At 37.2% G+C, this 20,990-nt stretch overlaps 3 protein-coding genes across 6 annotated transcripts; 2 read left to right on the forward strand and 1 right to left on the reverse strand.

Annotated features, from left to right (window-relative positions):
• Positions 1-206: 206 nt before the first annotated feature.
• On the forward strand, positions 207-1,705 carry LOC135717874 (uncharacterized). Its single transcript, XM_065240159.1, has 3 exons — positions 207-343; positions 833-1,127; positions 1,247-1,705. Exons 1-3 carry the CDS (start codon positions 301-303, stop codon positions 1,404-1,406), a joined length of 498 nt encoding a protein of 165 aa, XP_065096231.1. The 5' UTR covers positions 207-300; the 3' UTR covers positions 1,407-1,705.
• A 1-nt stretch (position 1,706) lies between these two features.
• tmbim1a (transmembrane BAX inhibitor motif containing 1a) lies at positions 1,707-12,836 on the reverse strand. 2 transcript variants are annotated; one of them, XM_065240157.2, is made up of 12 exons: positions 12,412-12,836; positions 8,108-8,451; positions 7,428-7,498; positions 7,214-7,278; positions 7,035-7,088; positions 5,837-5,887; positions 5,485-5,524; positions 3,296-3,333; positions 3,081-3,168; positions 2,904-2,999; positions 2,716-2,769; positions 1,707-2,591 (listed from the first exon to the last, which is right to left on the reverse strand). In XM_065240157.2, the coding sequence occupies exons 2-12, from the start codon at positions 8,436-8,438 to the stop codon at positions 2,442-2,444; spliced, it is 1,038 nt and encodes a 345-aa protein (XP_065096229.1). In that variant the 5' UTR covers positions 8,439-8,451; positions 12,412-12,836; the 3' UTR covers positions 1,707-2,441. The 2 variants fall into 2 exon arrangements, with proteins under 2 accessions (XP_065096229.1, XP_065096228.1); XM_065240156.2 differs by having other exon boundaries at positions 8,108-8,454; positions 12,412-12,834.
• Positions 11,353-20,763, forward strand: pnkd (PNKD metallo-beta-lactamase domain containing). 3 transcript variants are annotated; one of them, XM_065240153.2, is made up of 11 exons: positions 11,353-11,496; positions 11,596-11,654; positions 12,856-13,400; positions 13,733-13,848; positions 13,925-14,037; positions 14,475-14,533; positions 17,007-17,099; positions 17,689-17,855; positions 18,063-18,149; positions 18,326-18,441; positions 19,860-20,763. In XM_065240153.2, the coding sequence occupies exons 3-11, from the start codon at positions 13,240-13,242 to the stop codon at positions 20,031-20,033; spliced, it is 1,086 nt and encodes a 361-aa protein (XP_065096225.1). In that variant the 5' UTR covers positions 11,353-11,496; positions 11,596-11,654; positions 12,856-13,239; the 3' UTR covers positions 20,034-20,763. The 3 variants fall into 3 exon arrangements, with proteins under 3 accessions (XP_065096225.1, XP_065096227.1, XP_065096226.1); XM_065240154.2 differs by having other exon boundaries at positions 11,434-11,496; positions 11,572-11,654; XM_065240155.2 differs by lacking the exon at positions 11,596-11,654 and having other exon boundaries at positions 11,364-11,496.
• Positions 20,764-20,990: the final 227 nt, after the last annotated feature.

Raw genomic sequence — 20,990 nt, forward strand, 5'->3', positions numbered from 1 at the left:
GGGGAATTTTTTATTCTCCAAAATAAATTAATAAAAAATCTAAAAGTTTTCCGTTATTATAGCCAGTCTATTACAAACCTGTTGAAACGGCCAGCTTGAATTACCTGTTTGATTTGTATATTGTGATATATGCTTATCTGGTGAGTGGATCGTGTTGTTCAGACAATAAATGAACAACCATAAACTGACCATCATCAACTCTCCTCAGTCCTGTCCTGGCGGGAATGGATTCTGTCAGGCACAAAGCAGGGCGCCTATATGGAGTGACGCACGCTCCTCCGTCTTCCTTACACAACAAAGATGGCGGCGCCCTGTCGGAACTTGATGAGGTCGGCTTTCCAAGGTAATTGAGTACTTTACAACAATATAATTTCGTGGATAGTGATATGAATCAACTAGCTGTCTGGAAATATATTTATAACAAATGCAGCAAATTTAAAACACCCTTGCAAGTTACCTTAACAGCAGGCGAGCTTGTTTAAGGACACATTCGTACTGTAACAATTTAATATAACATGCATATGAAAAGACTGTTGTTCTGCAAATATGTGATTTGTAATTTGATAAACATGATGTACCGACAACAACCAAGCCAATGTTACACTGTATGACGGCTGGAAGCTCAGGCAACATTACGAGTAATTATATGCCTGAACACCTTTTTGTGAAGAATTATAATCATGTATTCAGCGCGACCCCATAAACAAAATGTTTCTTAACACCAATCTGAACGCATAGGCCTGTTGCTCTGACCCTTCTTGCTTCTCTTAACTGCCAGAATAAAATTGTTTTGCTCATATCATACTCTTCAACAATCTTCCATGTTTCCCAGGTTGGCATCAGCTGTCAAACAGAACGTTGTGGATAGGATCGCCCTTTGAGAAGATTGCTCATCTCAGACTGCAAGATGTCTTACACAGCAGAGCTCTACACTGCAGGCATTACCCATTACAAACCATAACCAAGACTCCATCTCAGGAAACTGCACACACACACAAACCGACAGAACACAAGAAAGACCAACAAAAGAAAGAAGAGGAGGAGGATGAGGAAGACGAAGATAACAGGCCTGAGTACATCCCCAAAAGAAAAGCCAAAAATCCAATGATGAAGATTGGATATGCATGGTAGGTACATCCTGCATTGCATGTTTACTGTATTTACATTTTCCTGGTTAAGACCACAATGCAAAATAAAGCCCGTCTTCAAATCTATTAATAATTGATACTATTAAATGCTTTCACAGGATGATTGGCTTGCCCACTGGAATTATTGGATTCATTCTGGCTAAAAGACAAGTGGATAAGAACAGACTGAAGCAGCTGAAAATCAGACAGAGAATGAAGAAATCCAATGAGGGAGATTACGACAGAGAGCGATATAAACCTGACTCTAGGATGCAGTGAAAGCACCATGATTACATTAGGACTTTATTGTGCTACAGGATGCCATAAATGAGCACTTATCATTGGGTTGCCATAAGGGCAGGACAGACATTAAATGAGAGCATTGTGGTGATGGATCAGAACAAAATGAAGTGTTCATTTTCTGCATGTAAGATAAATTTGAATGAGCGAATTGAATTACAATTTTGTCTGATCGAAACTAGAGTTGTCATGGCAACATGTTTGGGAATGCTTGTACAGAAATGTGATAAAAACCTTATATGCAATCAAAATTATATATTAAAATCCATGAAATATGAGGACTGCTCGGTGTTCATTTTATTTACTACTCCAAGAATTGCAACAATACATTTAAAACTTCAGCCACATCATTTGACATAAAAGTATTTAACAAAACAGACAATGTACCCACAAACTTCAATCTTATGTATATCATTGTAATCTGACTATCTATGTTTAATGTTGACATTGTATGTATTGTATATATTTGGCACTTAACAAAAACAAACAAGGCACCAAATCAGATAATTTTTGATAGGTTAAGTGTATTATCAGATTGATCAAGTAAAGCAATTTGTTTTTAAGCTCAAACACTGCAATTCTGATATAAAATGATATAGATCAATTTTTTTTATAAATATAGAGACGTCTGCAAGATAAATGTGTATTTAAGACTTATCAATGAAATAAAAATGCTATTTACACAGCAGAAAAGTCTATACCCATTACTGTATAGTAGAGGTTTAATATAATACAGAATGTCATATTGAAGACCATACATCAATATAAATGACACTACATTTTTTGGCTATTGTGACTTCACAAACATAAATCCCTTATTTGACTGTTAGAGTACTGTTAAGATATTCACAAACAAACTATTCCTATGACAGCTAACAGGAATTGATCAGTAAAATGTTCTAAGATCAGTAGAATTTTATAGTTTGAGTAAATGTTCTTGTCCATAACTGGACAGAAAAGACATTGCATAGTGCATAAAAAGCCTTTATGACAATACATGCCGACTTAAAGCTTTTATCTCTGTGCTAATCCAATAATTTGTAGGAGGAAGAGGAAAATCTGAATAATGTCAACATAAAGAGTGAGTGCAGCGAAAATATATTCCTCAGGTTCGATAGTCATTTTCCTGTTTCCGATCAGAAGCTGCGTGTGGTAAGCCAGAAACTATTTAAACAAACACACACACAGAGGATTTTAGGTTGAAACAAATAAACATTGTGTTTAAATAAAAACATTAAGAGAGTAAAATGGAGCATCTAAATCAGTTTGACAATGTTGTGAGACGTACCAGGGTAAATGCAACAGCCCCTATACCAGCATACAGCATGTGAAGCCATGGCATCTGAAAAAGCACATGATAATGATATGCAAATGATCAAAAAACAAGATAATAAGGCATCGTTTTCTTTGTAAAGCTGCTTTTAAACAATTGTACGTATTGTAAAAAGCACTATTTAAATAAATAAAGTGACTCACGTATTTAAATGACAGCACGATAGCCGTTATGATGCCAGTCACAAACACCACGATTCCAAGCACGGCAAAAAAGCCAGCACATTTAGTGAAATCCACCTATAAGAAGACAGAAAAGCATGGATTCCACTTCACAAAGCCCTGAGGTAAAGATGGTGTACATATTAAATGTGACCTTACCTTCGTCTGAAAGCAGAAGACGGTCACAGCGACGCACACAAGAACAGTGATGCCCAGGGCCAAGAACACTGCTTTAGTACTATAGTAACTACAGAGAATAAAGAAATTTACATTTATTGAAACACTGTCAACAAGCATCTCATCATACACATAGGGTTTTCCCCACCCACTGTATCCTTATTCCTTTCGTAAAACACACGAAATAGCTGCCTTACCTCGCTATTGCCCCAGTCATGTATGACAATGCCAATGTCTAAAACAAGAAAAAACATCAACAAAAGGAACGGGTTAAAAGCAAGGACACTTATTTTGGAATGAACGATCAATACCCACAAGAAATATACTACACATACGTGCAGTATTGGCAGTTGATAAACTCTATATAAGGCTGCGTTTACACTTGGCATTAACATGCGACCTGTATCCGGATGTTGTCCACATACACATTTAAAAGACAATTGTAAACGCGTCTGTGATCGGAATGTTATCTAATCTGTGTGTCCTGATGCAGAGGTAGTCGAGGACGCTTTGTGATCTGATCTCAGTGTAAACGCAATTCAGCCATCGTATCTGCATTTACAGGTCAATGTCACACAAAACCCCGCCCACTTTCATACCCCGCCTCTCCCTAACAGCTGTCAAAAATTAAGGACGTTTGGTCATGGAGCGCACAAGGTGAGAGACGCACAAAGTCATATTTGTGGAGCAATGCTAGCTAAGCTTAAAGTATTTTGAAATAAATCGATATACAAACGCGTTTTAACACTGCTGACTGTATTTAACTTATTCAGGCATATTTTTAATATGTTCCAACTATTCATGGACTCGAGATTTAGTGGCCGAATTTAATTAATCGTTATAATGTTTGAGTTTCCATGCCGACATACCCAGGTCATAACGTGAATGTTGCGCTTCTTTCTGGTCAGTCGGCTGTTTCTATCTCATTTAACACATTTTAAGTTACTTGAAAACACGTACATTTTGCTATTGATGAAAAGCATGCGGGAAAAGTTAAGTTCAGGTAAAGTTACACCGGCTGAAACGTTCATCGGCGGTGCGGACGCTGCAGATAAACAGAGATAAAGTCTTTAAAGCTAAAATATAAAGGTTAAAATGTGAAAATCACGGTAATTGGGGTTGTTAGCTATTATCTGCTGTTGGCTACGCGGTAGCACTGTACAATACGGGATTGCGGTTACCGCGACAAACCCTAAATCATGTGGCTTAAGACAGCTGTAGCCATTTTGATTGACAGCTATACATCCAGCGCGTCTCCCCCCGCACAGGTCCGCTCACACATCCAGATACAGAAGCCACTTTGATGTGACAAATGTAAATGCGCCGTGTCCTGATATACTGATGAAACGATCTATGTGATCGGATCACCGAGATCGCATGTTAATGCAAAGTGTTAACCCACCCTTTATGGACAACTATTACGAAACCATGAAAAACACCATGGCTTTTCTGAATGAATAAATATACAAATATAACTACAAGCCGTGTACATTACCAGTCACATATCTCCCTCTTCTGTTATGTAAGTTTATTTATTTTCTTTCATAGGCACACACTATTCATACTCATGCATAACATGTTTTTCAAACCCATTTCCCCTCAAACACCCTAACCGTGACTAACGAATGTGAACCTCAAGATCATTCTACTCAACCATCAATAATACGTTCTTGTGTCAATTGTTAACTGTCTTGTCCCTCTGTTATCTGTCTGTCATCTTGTCGCCTCTTAGCTACGTTCACACTGCAGGCTGAAACGACCCAATTCCGATTTTTTTGCCCCAATGCGACCTGTATCTGATCTTTTCATGACAGTTTGAACGACACAGATACGATCTTTTTTAAATGTGACCCAGGCCACTTGGGTATGTGGTCCTGAATCCGATACGTATCCGATCTTTTGAAATGCAACCTCCGTCTGAACGTGCGCATGTATCCGACCCGTCTGTCATTGATACGCTACAAACGTCATAATTCTGCGTTGAAGTAGGCGGGAACCATGTTTAACTTTAGCTACTTCCGCAAACAACGAGTGACGTCGTTGACCATTGAGTACTCTTCTGTGCATGCGGGTCACTTGTGGGTCAATTCACGTTCACACAGGAGATCACAAAAGGTCGCATTTAATTGGAAATGTGAACGGCCTAGCAAATTTTTTTTCTTCAAAAAATCGTAATTGAGCATTAAGCCCTGCAGTGTGAACGTAGCCTTATATGTTATGTGTTACACTCTGTACGTGGTGCTATAATCCTCCTCCCCTTATGTGCCCAGGGTCTCACTATACTGATTGAATGGTTACGGTGGCGGGCCAAAAAATAAATAACAAACCAATAAGCATTTTTTTAAGGCTTAAACCTCTCAGAGTGATTCAGAATCTTCAGACTTACAAAAATGGACAACAGAATCACATTCCATGGGCAACGCCTCCTAAAAAAAGTGTAACAGAGCAATGGTTAAAATCAATTTTTTACATTGACATATATTTGTCGTTTTTTTGTGATTTATTGTTCTCTACATAAAATTCTTCTTGATTTAAATTAATGTGAAATCAATTTGAACTCAAACTTTGATTCTCCTAATCTCACTGTGAAATCTAAACTAAAGTATTATAATCTAATGATCTTTGGATTTCACATACTGACTTGGATATATATAACATTACTAAATAATAAATATCACCATCTGTTTTTTATTAGGGCTGCTAAGGGGCTTTTAAAAGATAAGTGGACAAAATCTCACCTGGGTCCCTGACAGCAAACGAGTACCATGTGTGTAACAAAGTAGACAGCACTGCAAAAAAGAAATATTTTAGCAGTCATCTATGACTCATTTTAAAGTACTCTTTTCCCTAAGGTCCTTGTTAGTATCGTTGGTTGTATCAAAAAAATTTGGTTACATTTGTTGTTGCTGTGGCTTTTAAGAAGATCTCCAACTTGCACATTTGCTAAGCACTGCACACTTTCTCTGTCTTCACATCTGCTATTGGAATTTAAACAGGGCTTAAGGAACAAATGCTATCGAACCTGACAAAATGTAGTTATTTAAACCTAGGGGGGAAAAACACGCTATGATGAATTTCTGTTGTAACATAAAAAAGGTGCTACAATGTGTTTTAGATGGTTTGAAAGAACTTGCTTTCATGAATGTAAAAATACACCATGAAATTTAGAAATATACGGGCTAAAAACTAATTTCAAATCTGATCTGCACAAAAAAGATCCTGGTCTGGCGCTAGCACTTTTAGCATAGCTTAGCACAATCCATTGAAACTGATTAGACCATTAGCATCGCACAAAAAAATAACCAAAGAGTTTCGATATTTTTCCTATTTAAAACTTGACTCTTCTGTAGTTAAATCGTGTACTAAGACAGACAAAAAAATAAAAGCTGCAATTTTCTAGGCAGATATGGCTAGGAACTATACTCTCAAACTGGCGTAATAATCAGTGACTTTGCTGATGTAACATGGCTGCAGCAGGCGTAGTGATATTACGAACTGCCCAAAAATAGTCCCCTTGGTTACTTTCAAAAGCAGGGGCTAATGGTCAAATCAGATTCAATGGATTGTGCTAAGCTATGCAAAAAGTGCTAGCGCCATACACAGAGATCGGCTGAATGGACTCCAAAACGGCAAGAATCAAATGTTTAACTCTAGGGGAGCTGGAAAATTAAAATATTTTCAAAAAAAGTGAAATGTCCCTTTAAATAATCAGACTGATAAAAAATGAAATGCATACCTTTATTTTTGCAGGTTAGTTTCAAATAAATGTTTATGGACTATAGAGGAGTCTTACTGTAGTCTATGTTTTTATTGCACATTAAGAATCTAGTTGATTCCTCATGATATGACACATTCATGGATTTTTTTTGTTATTCCCACTACTACTTCTGTTCAATATTGTCAAACATGTATTTTACATAAACGTCTGGTTCTTACTATGAAGTCCAGTAAATTGCTGGGTTTTTTCTCACAAACACTGATACGGAGTCCCTGGATGAAAAAAACAAGAAATAATGATTAATATCTGATTAGAGTTTATTATTAATAACTTGTTTTAGTCTTTTCTCTGTGAAATCCAACAAGACGGTGTAATCCCAGCCATAAAAGAGACTTACACAAATGTGAAAATAGACACGATTCCAACTGTGAAGAGAAGCTGTACTGCGAGGATCAGATAAACCTGTGAGACATAACAAACTCATTCATTTAGATTCATGGAACAGTTCAGTTGTTACCCAGTTTAAAACAGGGCAATTTAGCAACATCCTTTTAAAACAGAATTTTACTGTGCTATAAATGGATACAGATCAAATAGAAGCTGTTCCTTACTTTTCGTATAAAACTGTGTCGAATCTGAGTACTGTCCCATCCGTCTGCTGTGGTAAATCCTTCATTGTCATCTGTAACAGTCATGTTTTAAGTCAAAAGTGTAAAACCACAAATATATTGTGAAAATAAATTTTCATAATATATTTGTACTTATTTTTCTGTGTAACTCCAAAATGTTCACAAAAGTGTCTAAATGTATCATTTATTAACAGGTAGATAATCTAGTGAACTATTTAGACAAACTCTGAAACTATGCCTAATCGAATTAACAAAGACGTTCAACAGTCAGATAGTTATCAAAAGTGTCTTGTCTCTTATTACTACAAAATAGACCACACTTCTTAGCAAATAAACATTAACTTGAGTTATTATGTGAAATGAAAGAGACTGCATAGTTATATATAAATAAAAAAACATAACTATGCCTGGGTTGCCAAAGTAACAATCAAATACACACTTTATATTTTTTTTTTCAGCAACACGCCATAATTGACCAATCCAACACAGGTATTCCATAGTTGTGTAATAAATCTCTCTAACAGTGCTAACCTGCTTACAGTTAGTATAAAGGAACTGCATTATGATAAATGGTGGTACATTTGTTTAAAAGCAATTCCATTGTTTATGATCCACTGTGTATGTTTCCAATTTGCATTTGCCAGAAAGAGTAGTTTTCATACCTGAATCAGTAGGAACGACAGGGATAGCTATGGGTGGCATAATTGGCGGGGGGAATCCTCCAGGTCCAGGCTGTCCAGGGTACCCTCCAGGCTGCCCAGGGTATCCTCCAGGCTGTCCAGGGTACCCTCCAGGCTGCCCAGGGTACCCTCCAGGCTGCCCAGGGTACCCTCCAGGCTGCCCAGGGTACCCTCCAGGCTGCGAGTAAGGCGGTGGCCCCCCATGTGAACTGAAGCCATATTCTGGGGCAGAAGGTGGGTAACCGCTCCCAGGATCGGGGTTAGAGAGCAGTCGAGATTCATCATAACCCGGAGGAAAATCAGACCTGGACATGCTGCCTTAATAGCTTCTGGTGCAGAAGAAAGATAAAGGAAACCATTATAAATGGCTGTGCAAGTAAGTTAAAGGGATAGTTCATGCAAAAATTAAAACTACCCCATGATTTACTCAATCTCAAGAAATAATTGATGTCTATGATTATCTTTTTTTAGACTGACACAATCGGAGTTATATTAGAAAAGGTTATGGATGTTTCGAGCTTTATAATTGTAGTAAATGGTGCTTCTGATTTGAAGCCCAAAAAAGTCCAACCTTCATAGAAGTAATCCACACGGCTCCAGTGAGTTAATAAACAACATCTGAGGCCAATCGATGCAATTTTAAAAGAAAAATATCAGTATTTAAAACTTTACAAACTAAAATAACTTCAACTAAACTTTAAACTAGCTTTCAGTAACGACTGACATGCCTTCACGAGAGGGCTAGACGATTCTTGCTTAAATGTGAATCAAGGTTTTTCATGGGAAATGAGATCAAAATTCTAGTAATTTTTTGTGTGTGAAAATTGCCTCTCCAAATCCACCAAGTAAACCGACTATGTGTTTGGGTCTGCCGTCTTGTTACATGTCATATGAGTGACAGGGGAACCCCACAAATGAGGAAGAGGAAGGAGAAAAACTGTGAATATGATTGGTGATTAAATAGGGTTCGTTGGTCAAACTGCATGTGTGACCTAGTTTACTGATATAGGAAATACGTGAACAATAGAATAAAGCAACTGAATACAAGGAAATACTATAGATGCAAGTGAATCACCATGATTCAGAAAGATTACATTTATGTATTAATTGAGATTGAGATTCTTTTTTTGATTAATCGTGCAGCCCTAGTTCACAAAAGAGTGCGTTTCCAGCATATGATATCACTACGTCTCATATGCTATATGCACATGTCATGGCTTCAAATAAGGAGCATCAATTGCTACCATTATAAAGCTTGGAAAAGTCAGAACATTTTCTTATATAACTCTGATTGTGTTCATTGAGTAAAAAATTGGGTATTTTTCATTTTTAGGTAAACTATGGGTGGGTTCCACCAACAAGGATTAGGCCTAAATCTGGTTTAAATCAAAGTTTATTTAATTATTCTGTTGCACCAAACTTTAAACCTATTTAAAAATAATCAGGGTTACATTTAAACTATCATTTTGATCCAGGTTTAAATTTTACAGTAAACCTAGATTATCTTTAATCCTGTTGCTCCATTCCTTTAAACTCTGTTTTAAATCTCAGTTAGGGATTAACTTTAAACTTGCAAATGAGGAGGTTTAAATATGTTTTTTTACAATTAAATGTCTGGCTATATGAAAAGAAACACATACCGCGAGGGTGGTGACGCTATTCAAAGATGCGTTTATTATAACGTCTCAACAAAGGACAAAATAAATTGCAGATGAAGGGTTTAATGCAGTTTAAAGCTATAATCTAAGATTTGTTGATCTGTGTTAAAATTTAAGTGGTGCAACACAACTCAAATTAAAAATAAACTGAGATCAACAAACCCTAGATTAACTTTAAACTCTTCATAATTTAATCCTTGTTGGTGCAACCCGCCCTATGTCTTTAAGAGTTTTGGTTGAAAACTATAATTGCCCTAAATGTAAGTCAATGCATCTCACCTTCTTTTAAGCACATTTAAACGCTAAACTTGAGAATTACACTTTGATCCATTCGGTCAATTATTGAGTTCGAAACACCTTTACTAGGCTCATAAGAAATCTGCAGACTGTTTTTGCATTTATGGTTCTTGTAATGGACAAAATTTAACACAATAAACAGAACTGAGACTGAGACTTGTCAAATCTAATAATATTGACACAGTATCCAGGGTACTTATAACACTTTATGACAAGTTGTTCAAACCTTTCCATAGAGTTGTGTATGCAAAGATTTAGTGTGGGCCCAGCCATTACTTTTAAACAAGAAATGGTATAATGTTCAAAATATATACACTATTCGACACTGAAAAAATGAACACAAGCAAACCTTCAGAGGCTTTCACATGCTCTGGTTCTTGTATGCTCTCAAGGCATTTTAAACACTAAAGAAAAGTGGGCATTGGTACAGTAACGTAGAAGATTACATTTACATTACATTTAATCATTCAGCAGGCACTTTTATCCAAAGTAACTTACAAATAAGACAGCATTTAAAGATATATAAAGATATTTATATAATTTCCATCTATGACATCAAACTATCGCAAGAGCGATTTGAAAGCAGCATACAACAAAGTTATGTGCGATTGTGCGTGTGTCATTTCCTAGAGCTCTTTTCCTGCTTTACGCCCAACCCCAAAAAAGATTTCCCATAACAACGTCTACAGCAATATTAGAAATGTAACATGTTAAGATTTGACAGATCCAGGATGTAAACAAGTAATAAGTGGACATACAAGTGCACTGTGGTACTTCCTGTCGTTTCTTACCCTTCCTTTGTTTAAATGTGCCTACATTTCTATACTAATCCCTAAAATAACATAAATCAAATATAAGAATTAAAGGTTTGGGTGGTCAAGTATAATCTCCTAACTTGTTTCAGAAGGTATGAGACATGAGTAGAAATAGCTGCCCTGGGATGTGGCCAGTAAACAGACTTTATTTTGTGACAGTTATATCATTACTCTCTCTTTCACCAATGTCCAAACTGCTACCATAAGTAATAAGCACAGGAAACACACAAACCACACGTCAAGGCTTTCTAAAAAAAATGCCCATAAAAAATGTTACAGTTTGTTTGGTGAAAGGTGATTAAACCTAGTATATCCTAGTAAGCAAGTGTTCCTATGCTCAGTTTAGGAAGTGAACATTTGGAATTGGAAAATGCTACATTTTATCATGACTTACCCATTTAAGACATTATTTGTAGAGAGGGATCATTACGTCACGCTGTCAAACAGACGTGAAACAGTTCACACAGAGCAACACGCAACATGTGGTCATAATTGACTCATGATGACTCATAAAAACCACTCAAAGGATTCCAACCCGGGTGAACGTCGCCTGACATTTGCGAACGTATACTGGATAAAGATGTTTTTGTAAACTACATAGGTAGGTGTGGTGACATATACTACTTTATATTAACCAAAAGTAATGCTGGACGTATCACAGTAACACAAAGTCAAGTTTATTGTCAATTTGTAATTGCAGAGCAATGGAGAAAAACAACATTGAAGTGTTTCTTTGTATACCTTGTAATCTACGTGTTGGTATGTAGACTATCTTGTGGCCTCTTCACAAACAAACAAACAAACAAACTAGTGGAAAGAATCTGTATCTGAATCTGTGTAATGCAAACCAGAGTGGAAAATAATTGCATTCTTGTATCAGTTTAAGACTGCCAACATGAGTCAAACAAGCCTACTGCACACACACAGTTATAACTTTATGTACTTTGCTAAGTAACCTAAAACAAATTACACTTTTTCTCCACTTTCCTTACTGGTCCACCCTTTTGCATGAGTAACATGGCCAAAATGTTACACAATCAGCCATTTTTATCCAAATGTTTTTGTTATAACTATGACCAGGCACAGTGAATAGACAACACATCTGTTTTATTATTACCCTATTATATCTATATTTATTAGTGACGCAATGTTAAGCTACAATATTAAAGTTGTATATAGTTTTGGACAATATTTATTGGCTTCACAGATAGACACCAAATGATGTCTTCTATAATGACCAAAACTGCGAGTTTACTGTGTATCAAAACACAGATAAAGATTCCCAACTGACGCCTCATCCCCGGAAGGAATTTTAGGTCATTCCTACTCCCATATTTCTATGCAAATGTTTCTACTGTAACTACATTAAATTTATTTTTGAGATATTGGCTAATATCAAATGCACCTCTAGAATTATTAAACGACATTTTGGACCACACTCTCGTTGTACCGCGTATTCCAGTAACGTTACACTGTACAAAAAATATAAATATGTTAAAATATATTAGTCTCTTACCGCGTGGTGTCTCAAATCCAGAAAACTATATAAAATGATGTCGAATCTTGGAGAAAGAAACGTCAGGGAGTGCGTTTATTCCTTCAAACTAAGTTTTTGGAATAAAAACACGACTTGTAAGGCGCTTCTCCTGGCCCACCTTCAGTGCCAAAAATGTAAGCTAGCAGTCAGTCAAAATTCGTGTCCACACTAACTTAACCAGCAGGTGGAGTCGAAAGAGCCTGAATCATTAGATCAGTTTTGGGTTTACCGTGCCAGTGAAATCGAGTAAGTTATATAAAATCAAATAAAAACGATAAGAAATTTGCTCTCTGCTTTACGAAGAATAAAACTTCGTCACGTCACAAGTCTGTCGGGTGTGTTAAGCTAGACACACCCAAATAACATATTTGTGTTCCTTGAACAAGAGGGAGGTTGTTTGACCGCTTCCGTTTTTTCCGACAGGTGGCGCCAATTGCTGTTTCTTTCAAGAGGAACAAAAACGAAGATGCACTATGGGAAACAGAGCCCGGGAAAGGGCGGCGCTCTAGCGAAGTCCCGCCTTCCGGTTAAAAGAGCCAATCATCAATCGATAAAGATGGCCACAGTGCAGAGACCTACATAAACACGACTTTCCGATAAATCCTGCATATTATTAAAATAGGCAATTTTCAAGGGTACATTTTAAATCCATTTGCAAACACATTTGTGTTTGATATATTTTTTGTGTAATTATAATGTGCCTTTTTAAACCACGGAGTAAAATAAACGAGTCTTTACGGTAAGTTTTACTTCTGGCCAATCGTTTTTGACTAATTTAGTTGGGTCATCAACGACACGCCTACTGTAATGGCGCTTCCGGACTGGACCGTGTATTTACTTTGTATTGCTTCAGTATGTGGAGGGGTTTGCGTTTGTCGTTTTATTAGATGTGGCAGAAAAACTTCATGGACAAATACTGTGATCGGTAAACTGATGGCTCGAACAGAGAAACCATTGTTTTGGATTGCGTAAGTGCCTAATTTGTTGTGTCCGTTAATTTTAATATTAAATACTTTATTTTAATACCCACATCTTTTTTCTAATACACACTTGCGCTGTTCACATAAACTATTTTTACATGTGTAAATTATTTAAAATGTAAACGTAGTAAATCATCTAATTTCCTTTAGTGCCTTTCACTGATTTGAAGGTTTCGTACTTTGTAACGAGACGAGTATGCAATAACTGTGGTTAGATCAATGTAAATTAGATTTCATGCTAGGATAACGTTACGATCTGTCTAAATGCAAACGTTATGATTGTGTCACTATAAGTTTGACAATATTGAAAATGCACGCAGGTACTCTCTTTATACACGGACAAAACTCGGGTATATGTTTCATAAGAGGCAGATAAGGAAAGCAAGGGAACGATACCCCTCCGGCCACTCCAGAACTCAACCCACTATAATAAACGGTGAGCAGAAATACCTTTTACGTCATACATCCCACTATTGATTCTCAGCACTGAATGTTGTTTCATCTTACAACAGGCGTCAAAATCATACCAGTACCCATCCTGTCAGACAACTACAGCTATGTGGTTATTGACACCACATCGAATCTGGCAGTTGTGGTGGACCCTGCCGACCCCCAGCCTGTTCAGGTTAGATTTAAAGCAATCGGTGGTTTCAAAAATGGTTTTGTTGGATTCTGTGCCTTGCAGAGTAAAATTGCCAACCCACAAGTGGTTTAGTGGAAATACTTCTTTATCCTCCATGGTTTACTAGACCGCCAAAGCCGGTGTCATTTATATTTAGTTATTTTCATTGGCAATCTGTCATATTAACTAAAATATTGTGAGGTGCTTTGGCAGGAACTTCATATATGTTTTCATGAATAGCTGAGTAATATTGTGGTCAGTTAGGATTTGGATTTAGAGATGCTATGCTTTCTCATAACCAGGATATATCAAGTGGTGTATACATAAAGAGATGCTGTACTAGGAATGATCTCACATAAAGTCATACATGCAACATTATGTGTCGCATTTAACCACAGCTCTTTTACCGCTTTTTGTGGTGTGATTGTACTCCCACATAGGCATGCCTGGAGGAAGAAGGAGTGACATTACATGCTGTTCTCTGCACACACAAACACTGGTAAGAATAAAATCTGAATATTGTCAATGACATTAACGCAGATTTCTGCCTATAGAGCAACTGAAATTAAGGCTAGTCTTAAGGCCGAAGTATGGTCCATTTTTTTTACACATAAGTGAGGGTTCACGTACAAGTGCACGTGACGCAATTTTCGTCATCAGAAGAGTGAGTGCGTGCTGTGCACCCCTGGACTTTTTTAAACCCTGCGTACATTATACGCATTATTTGTGCATGCGACTACAAGAGAGTGTAGTTTGTACTCCACAAGATCCTTTGCATTTTGTCGCAATGCGCATCCGTCAAACGCCTGTGTAGACCTATGAGTTAAATTGTGCACTTACATTCACGTAAAAATAGACCATAGACGGTTTCAGCAGTAACAACATAAACAAACGTCTTTCGTGGAACACACGTAACTTCCGGTAAACTCCGCAAAGAATCAGTAACAATTGAGTCCTTTTAAGAGTAGTTTATTTCTGATAACAAGCAAAATAAACAACAAGTTGATTACCTTAGTTCATATTTCATAGCTAAAGCGTATAAAAACGACACTGAGCTAACGTTATTGTGTAAAATGTCTACTATAATGTATACAATGTTAACTACAAACCTGCTGCCAAACCTCCCTTCACATAGCAGAGATCCATGATTGCCATCTAATGTGTGGCATTTCATCTTCCATCGTCTTTAGGAAACCAAAACATGTCGGAGCCGATGGTGTAGTGGACAGTGCTCCGACACATGGTGCAGACGCACTTCTGGCGACCCGAGTTCGAATCCCGGCTCGAGGTCCTTTGCCAATCCCATACCCCTCTCTCCACCCTATACTTTCCTGTCGTCTCCTTAATCACTGTCTATCTAATAAAGGCAAAAATGGCCCAAAAATATAACTTAAAAAAAAAAAAAAAAAGGAAACCAAAACATTTGTTATTTTCGATGAGGTATTTGTTCCGAAGTTCAGTTTAGACACTAGCCAGACCATCTAACAAACACAGACCGAGGAACACAGAGGAAGTAAAGTTCCGGCCAGATGCGTAAGGGGTTGTGTACACCAAAACTTTTACGCCCGCGGCCGGCGCATGTTTTCAATTGTTTCCAATGGAAGCTCGGCGTTTTTCAAATAAGCCAGCAGCGAGCGGGTTTTTTCCGCGCTGAAAACCGGCGCTCGGCGGTTTTCACGCGCTCGGCGCTGAGAGTCTAGAGTTGAAAGAGATTCAACTTTGGGAGAAAAGCTCCGCTCGTCAATGTCAGTTCTCACACGGCCGCCCAATCACAGTGGAGCAGGGGCGGGACATTACCACAGCAACCAACCGGCTCGCAGCTGAAGTATCACAGCTATCAAAGCGCTCAGCTGATGAAAGCTGGCACTCAGCTGAAAAACAGCTGGCATTCGGCGTCCTCAAGGCGTTTTCAGACGCGTTTAAAAGTTTTGGTGTACACAGCCCCTAACTGTGACAATGCACATGCCTCCGCCTATATTCCAGGCTTTGCATGATGATGATGTAGGGAAAAACGTCGAAGTTGATATTTTGCATTTTTGAAAAATGTCATGCAGTTTTTTTATGCACCCCAGGCCAGTATATAGCTATGTTACCTTGGAAGAAACACTACACGCCTCTTCAACAGATTGATAAATTCAAACAATCAAGATGGCGAAAGTGTTGAGCAGTTGACCCTGGTCTATAAAGCATCAATATTTTGTAAAATTTGTTGGAGAAGCGTTAATAAACTCAGCATCTCAGAGTTATCACAGATTTGCGTTTACGTAAGTTTACACAGAGACGTCAAGGCCTTAATGCGCTTTTTAAGACCCCAAAATGCTGTCGTCATGTATATAAACAGCTAACCGTATAAAAACTTTATCGTTTACTGTTAAAACGTTGTTGTTTAAACAGCCTCTGAGAAGACACTTTTTAATTTATAATTTTTCCTTTTGCGTGAGAAATTAGGTTTGTTGAGTTATATAGTTATTTAAAATGGATATGAGTATTAAATACATGAGACATTGATTAAATGTAAGCAGAATGTTGAATTTTTAGGTGAGCTGTGCTTTTAATAGAATAGGTGACTTCCTTATCTCAGTTGAACACAAATTATTTCTACTATATTTAAAAGCCGTCATGTTAACTTCTTCTATATGGTACTACTTACAACTTGTGTTCAACAAATACAAAAGAAGCCTTATAGACCCTTTTGCAAGATGTAAACAACACTAATCCATAATCACTTTTTTGTTTTAGTTTTTTACCTCTACACTAATGTTAGTGTAGTGTTGTTAAACATCTTTAGGCCAAGTTATATATTTGAAATTAAAAAATAAAATAAAATCTAAAGGTGATAAAATTAGAGTATTTTAATTTTGTATGAAATATTCCTTTACGATTACATTAGTCCCAACATGTGATTATGAGAAAAGTAGAGGAAATCTTGTATCCATGCAATGTATTTTATGTTTTTATTTTTCCCTAATAAGGGACCACAGTGGAGGAAACAGGGCTCTAAAGAGACGCTACAGTTCCTGCAGAGTATATGGGAATGCTATGGACAACATTCCAGGACTCACACAGTCAGTGCCTTTTAATATCTTCTAATGTCCCACCATTTGTCATTTTTGTGATTAATTGCTTAATGTATCTGGGAGGCAGTTGTAGTCTAGTGCAGCTTGTAACCCGAGAGTTGCCGGTTCCAGTCTCGTGGCTGGCAGGTTGCAACTGAGGTGCCAATTGCTTCTTGGGCGCTGCAGTGATAGCCGTCCACTGCTCCGTGTGTGTGTGTGTGTGTGTGTGTGTGTGTGTGTGTGTGTGTGTGTGTGTGTGTGTGTGTTTACTACTCACTAGATGGGTTAAATGCAGAGGTCACATTCCGAATGTATGGGTTACCATATATTGGCAAATACGTCACTTTTCATCTAAAAATACATTTAGCATTTGTTTGAGACATAGGTAACACTTTACAATAAGAGTGTATTTATTAAAATATCATGTTAGCTAATGCATTCACTAATGTTAACAAATACCTTATTGTAAAGTGTTACAGAGACATGACGGCTTACAGTTATTCTTACAATAGTAACTTTTACCATTCATGACTGCAATACTTTAAGTTATCTAATTATGCAGCATACCAGTTGGATTGATGTTTTCTTGAATATTTAGTCCCCTTTCAGACAAAGACACGATTGATTTTGGCACTCGGCTTCAGTTCAGGGCCTTCTATACTCCTGGGCACACAGTGGGTCACGTAATCTACGTACTTGATGGACGGGCGATCGGTGGCCCCAGCTGTTTGTTTTCAGGGGACCTGGTGTTTCTTTCTGGATGTGGTGAGTGTTTGCATTATTTGGAAGCAGGTATTAGTGCAGGTGTGTGTGCGCAGTTGTATACCATTTTGCTTGAATTATTGTACTGTTATTGTAACCTAACTAGTTAGTAATAGACGATGAACCATAGACGTATAGCAATCAAGAATGTAGTTTTCTTGAATCCAGCTAGTTCTATTTAAAGCTCTGATTCATTTCCATACCTTGTAGGGAGGATGTTTGAGGGTAATGCCTTAACAATGCTGTCATCCCTGGACACGGTGGGATCACTAAATGATAATACTCTGCTTTGGCCGGGTAAGGAAACACAGTTTTATAAATGCTCTTTATAGTATTAAAAGGTTTTTACATAGAAAGTGTAATTAAATGTTATTTAAGGGTCAGTGTTATCCTGGGTTATCTTATCCCATGTTTCATACATTCCAAAAGGGTAATGCATGTTAAGGCTAATGCAAGATTTTTTGTTAATTCAGGACACGAGTATGCAGAAGATAATTTGCTGTTTGCTGCTGAGGTGGAGCCTTATAATATTGTTCGGGACCAGAAGTTACAGTGGGTGCTTCAAAAGAGGGCTCAGGGATTTTGCACGGTAAAGAGGCCAAGTGTCTGTAAAATCAATGATTCTAGGCCCAAGTTATATTATTACATTTAAGTAGTTTTTTTTACAAACAAACTTTACAAAAACAAGATCTTGAAACAAAACAATGGCACTGATATTTGTTAAGGTGTTTTTTTATATATTAAGCCAGCTCAAATATGCATCTTAGTCTAGGACAGGGATTATCTTAAAGGAAAAGTCCATTTTCTTAAAAGAAAAATCCAGATAATTTACTCACCACCATGTCATCCAAAATGTTGTCTTTCTTTGTTCAGTCGAGAAGAAATTATGTTTTTTGAGGAAAACATTGCAGGATTTTTCTCATTTTAATGGATTTTAATAGAGCCCAACATTTAATACTTAACTCAACACGTAACAGTTTTTTTCAACGGAGTTTCAAAGGACTCTAAACGATCCCAAACGAGGCATAAGGGTCTTATCTAGTGAAACGATTGTCATTTTTGACATGAAAATTAAAAAATATGCACTTTTAAACCACAACTTCTCATCTAGATCCGGTCGTGATGCGCCAGCGTGACCCCACGCAATACGGCAAGAGGTCACAGAGGACGAACGCGAAACTCCACCCCAGTGTTTACAAGTGTGTTGAAAGAGGACCGTTCCTACGTTGTTGTATGTCAACTGATACTAATTGATGTCTTTGTGTCAGTTTATTGTTTACAATGGTCCGCAAATGTGCGTTTTATATATGTAACACGTGACCTCCCTACGTCACTACGCATTTACGTTAGGTCACACTGGACCGGACCTAATCGAAAAGTTGTGCTTTAAAAGTGTATATTTGTTATTTTTCTTGTCAAAAATGACAATTGTTTTGCTAGATAAGACCCTTATGCCTCGTTTGGGATCGTTTAGAGTCCTTTGAAACTCCGTTGAAAAAAACTGTTAAGTGTTGAATTAAGTGTTAATTGTTGGTGTCTATTAAAGTCCATTAAAATGAGAAAAATCCTGCAATGTTTTCCTCAAAAAACATAATTTCTTCTCGACTGAACAAAGAAAGACATAAAAATTTTGGATGACATGGTGGTGAGTAAATTATCTGGATTTTTCTTTTAAGAAAATTGAATATTCCTTTAAGCCAGGGCTAGGCCTTAGTTTAATTAGGAAATATAACTAATATGCCGGGTAACCATCCGGGAAACTGCCCCCTAGTGTTTAGTAATACTATGAAGGATACAATTCTGAAATTGGGTGTTACTCTTGTCATTTTTCTAAAAGCCAACCTTGGTTTAAAGTAGTTCTGCAAAGAGCGCTGTCTTTCGGGCATCACATTTAAAGTGCTTGGCAAAGTCTCAATTTTATATTAATCCTGTCCACATTCACTCATTTTTGACTCTTATGGTTTTAATTCACCATGAACAGTTCTGTTTTCCCACCTCCTCACACAGTGTCCATCCACTCTGTCAGAGGAGAAACAGTACAATCCCTTCCTACGAAGCCATGCTCAGGATCTCCACCAGGCTCTGGGTCTGCAGCAAAACCAAGATGAGGACTGGACTTCATACCGCGCTCGTGTTTTAGAGGAGCTGCGTAGAAGAAAGGACATTTATAAGGGCCGATAAGACTTTTGATCTACTGAGATTTGTATAAAGCAAACCACTGAAACCATTCCAAGCTAAACATGTTGTGTTCCCAGCATTTAAAGGAATAGTTTACCCAAAAATGAAAATCCTGTCATTATTTAGTCACCCTCAAGTTGTTCCAAACCTGTGTAGATTTCTATGTTCTGTTGAACACAAAAGAAGATATTTTGAGCAATATTTGTAACCAAACAGTTTTTGAGCACAATTGATTTCCATAGTATTATTTTCCTACTATGGAAGTCCATGGTGCTCCTGCTTGATTACAAATATCGTCTTTTGTGTTCAGCAGAGCAAAGAAATGTATACAGGTTTGTAACAGCTTGAGGGAAGTAAGTAATGACAGAATTTTAATTTTTTGGTAAAATATCCCTTTAAGTGCATTCAATCACTTAAAATTAAAAACCTGTGGAGTAAAATTGTGTCATAAACTGTAAATACAAAGGTTCTGTGCACAAAGAGCATTGGAAGGTAGGCTTGGGCATTGTTTTCTATACAAAATGTTTTTTGAATTTGAAGGATTTGTTAAGACTACTGTATGTGATCTGAAGTTTTACATTTCTTAAGTAGTGATACTGTATTCCAACCACTGGCCATTTGTGTTCTCAATGTTGAGTGAATACCACATCTAAAACCACCAACTTTTGCAATACGTATGGTACTGCACTAATATTTATGAAGGTTTTGTGATATTAAACCCAGAAATCTTAAATATGTGTTTTGTCTTCAATACTGTATGTGTTTCACTATACATCCTAAATAGTATCCGTCCTAAATAGTATTATTTGAAATTAGAATTGGTACATCACAAATCATTGTAACTTGAAAAAGTAAATGCAGTAAATATTATCTTAGAGTAATGAATGAAGAAAAGCTCAAATGCAAGGAGTTGTGTTTTGATGTGATTTTTAATGATTTCCAGTGTCTGTCAGGCAACAA

Source organism: Paramisgurnus dabryanus, chromosome 7 (genome assembly GCF_030506205.2).
Source record: "Paramisgurnus dabryanus chromosome 7, PD_genome_1.1, whole genome shotgun sequence".
NCBI lineage: Eukaryota > Metazoa > Chordata > Actinopteri > Cypriniformes > Cobitidae > Paramisgurnus > Paramisgurnus dabryanus.